The sequence below is a fragment of the Triticum aestivum genome, chromosome 3A (assembly GCF_018294505.1).
Source record: "Triticum aestivum cultivar Chinese Spring chromosome 3A, IWGSC CS RefSeq v2.1, whole genome shotgun sequence".
NCBI lineage: Eukaryota > Viridiplantae > Streptophyta > Magnoliopsida > Poales > Poaceae > Triticum > Triticum aestivum.
Window position 1 is genome coordinate 643,102,672 of NC_057800.1, and position 3,372 is coordinate 643,106,043.

Below are 3,372 nucleotides of genomic sequence, written 5' to 3' on the forward strand. Positions count from 1 at the left end.
ATTGTTTGCTGCATTGCACATACCATTACAGTTCTTGATTGAGTTTTGGACTTGCGTAATTCCATCATCAGGGGAAGCTGATACCCACACCGCCAGCTCGTGCTCACTGTGTTTGACCGCCAGCTCGTGCTCTACTGCGACGAGTACCGATGCCCACATAGGTATGACCTGCGTGCCCCCCATGACCTTGCACCGGTGCTATGTGCGTGAGCGCGCGCGCTTGCTGCAATGTCGGGTGCGGTGGTGTGCTGCAAACTTGCGATGGGGGCGGCCAGGTGGTGCGTGGCCGTGTGTGTGGTGATATATGGAGCTCCGAAGATTCCTATTGGATTGCCGAGACTTGGTCTTGGTTCTGCCGTTGGCGTGTTGTCTTTGCTCTAATCTGGTTAAAACTGTGTGATTAGACTAGTAGCATCAACTCTTTATCTGGAAAAAGAATACTATCAAGTCCTTAGCTAGCTAGCTAACTAGTACAAGCTGCAACCCAATAGGAACAGTAGCTTTCATGCACACATCTAGCTAGCTAATTAGTAATTACACTACTAGTATTCAGAAACAACTTCGCTTTGAAACTCTGAATCACTTCTCCCTGACAGACACTTCACCAAAATGTATCCTGTTCCAAACTCTTATTTGTATCATTATTTACCGAATGTTATTTTATTATTTTTGTTGAACTAATCTTGTCTGAATCATCCCTCTTCTGTAGGTCTTTATGAAGCTTTGGAGCTGAGGGACGATGGATCTGACTACTTGGGAAAGGGTGTTTCCAAGGTTCCATTTGAGCGAATTTTATATTAGCATGAATAACGAATTCCCGGGCTACAGTCTTAAAGTAATTTTGTTACCTAGTTAGTGTTTGGAAGCAGCTGGAGTGAATGTGAGAAAAGTTGAACAGCTTACACATTTTCCTAAAATGGTATAGCTTAATTTGTTTTTTAGCTACTGCAACATTTCTTGAAATGATTTTTATTCTAAGCATTTTTGTCATACTCAATAAGCTAGTTCCTGAATCAAATTTGATAACGAAATGTTTCTGTAGCAAGCTATAGTTAATTAGTTGGCAAGTGTGATGTCCATTCACGCCTCCTCTGTTTTTTGCAGGTCTGGCAGCACCGCCGTGTCGACGACGAAGGTGGTGACCGTGGCAGCGAGCGGCGCGAGTTGGTGGCTGCGGGACTCGACGGCACGGCTCATATATGCGCGAGCTGGGCATTACTTTGAGTTCATATATGTGCTTGTCACTCCATAGGTTATAGTGATTCCCTCTGTTTCCTTATATGTTCTTGTAGTTTGGTTGCTTTCCTGTTCATGCATGTTTGTACAGCAATATATAGTTATGCTGTGAATCTGTCATGCATGTATTGAAATGCAGGAAATGTTTAATACATGTTCACTCTCAGTTGGGATATTGAATTGTACATAGTTATGTGATTCATGTCTGCTTCTTATCTTATTAAGTGATTATCTTTATGTCCTTGCTACCAGTAGGATGGTTAATAGCTTGTTTTGTAGTTCTCTACTTTATGCAAATAGCTTCTTATAAGGCAATATAATTGGTTGTTTTGTGCTGCTGGCCTAATTAAACATGATCAGTATGTATACTTGTTTGAGATAGACATTTCATGCATGTTTATGAGGTATGAATTCTACAGATGTCACAAAATATTGGTGGCAAAGTGTCTTCTTATCTTTATATTTACTTAGCTAAAATCTTAGAGTAACAATAACTGTACTTGACAAGTAAACATTAGCATCTTAAATGATCATCTTAAATGATTAGCTAAAATGATGTAGGAGTAGTAGAAACTTCATGGTTGATCCTGATTGCTGAACATGGGAGATGCATCTTCTTTTGCATATCAATTACATAGTAGTACTATATAATGCTTGCCGATGTGGTACATTCAATACTAGCAGCACTGGCCATTAATTACACTGGCCATTTTACGCCAGGCTTTAGATTCTGTCGAGCCAGATCCGTTGACTCGTGGTTTGATTTGTGGCGTGCGAGATTTGTTCCTGGGCTGACGTGGTGTGTTTGTCGGTGTGATTTTCGCAGGCCTTGGACAAGATCAGTACGGTGTCGATGGAGGCCCTCGCCGCCGGCGCCAATGTGTCCATGATTGGGCAGTTTGGTGTTGGCTTCTACTCCGCCTACCTTGTTGCCGAGAGGGTTGTCGTCACCATGAAGCACAACAACGACGGGCAGTACGTGTGGGAGTCCCAGGCCGGTAGCTCCTTCACCGTCACTCGTGATACGTTTGGGGAGCAGCTCGGCAGGGGTACCAAGATGGTCCTCTACCTCAAGGACGACTAGGTATGCAGTCCAATCCTCCTATACTGTGATGGCTTACTCTTCATGTCTTGATGTGGTTCTCTGCTTAGTGTAGCTGTATTAGACTCACTATGAGATGTCCACTCTTGTTTTGTTAAAAAACATGAACTGTTAAGTCATCTATTCATGGCCGTTGCTTTTGTTCAGTATATATGTGTGCTTTCTGATTTGTATGCGTAGGTGGTTATAGGTTGCTGTGATGAATATAAATATTAACAAGTGCTCATGCATGCCGGTATAATAGAGCTAGTTGTATGTGCTCATTACCTTCCTGTTGTCACTTTGTCAGCATCAATCCAATCCAACCCAGCCCAATGAATCTAACCTGCTCGTTTAGTTCTCGCCATCGGTGGTAGCCAACAACTAACCGATCTTAGCTGCTGCCGGCTGTTTGGCATCCTATGTATTTTTTGCTGCTAGTCTCAGAAATAATGCATAAAATGGCATCAAAACTGCTTCATGCTATCTCTCCGGCAAAGTAGATGCTAGTTTGGTTACTATCTGTACATCATCAGGTCTACTTGATGCAAGTCTCTATTTTTTGTTTGTTCTATTTTTTGTTTGTCTCTCTTTGATATATTGCTTTTTCTTTTTGAATTTGCAGGTTATTTGCATCTTGATTAGGAGATGATGGTGATCATCTTTTGTTGCGGGGAACATGTTAGATAAAGTTTATGTGATTTGAACCTGCAAGATACAGTTCTGTATAATGTTGTGTGAGATAAAAGTTATGTACTTGTGAACATAGGAGATAAGTTATTGATATGTGTTGGTCTGTCTAATGTTATGCGAGATAAAGTTGTGTGAGAAAGTTTTCTATACTTGTGTTATTACTGTGGGAAAGAAGTACTGTTACTATACTGATTTGAGAATATTGGCTGTAAATAAAAGAGGGCTTGGCCCACTATTGGACTGTAAAAAGGCCCTGTCCAGAATTTACATTGCACTCAATACTTGGGCTCTAAAAAGGCCATGGCCCAAAGTATGTTGGACTTGTTTCTAAAAAGAGCAATATAAATTTCAGATTCTAAAAG

At 41.3% G+C, this 3,372-nt stretch overlaps 1 protein-coding gene across 1 annotated transcript; it reads left to right on the forward strand.

Moving 5' to 3' along the window:
* Nucleotides 1-228: 228 nt before the first annotated feature.
* Nucleotides 229-2,320, forward strand: LOC123058896 (heat shock protein 81-3-like). The gene is made up of 3 exons (XM_044481567.1): nucleotides 229-275; nucleotides 1,105-1,138; nucleotides 2,063-2,320. Exons 1-3 carry the CDS (start codon nucleotides 229-231, stop codon nucleotides 2,318-2,320), a joined length of 339 nt encoding a protein of 112 aa, XP_044337502.1.
* Nucleotides 2,321-3,372: the final 1,052 nt, after the last annotated feature.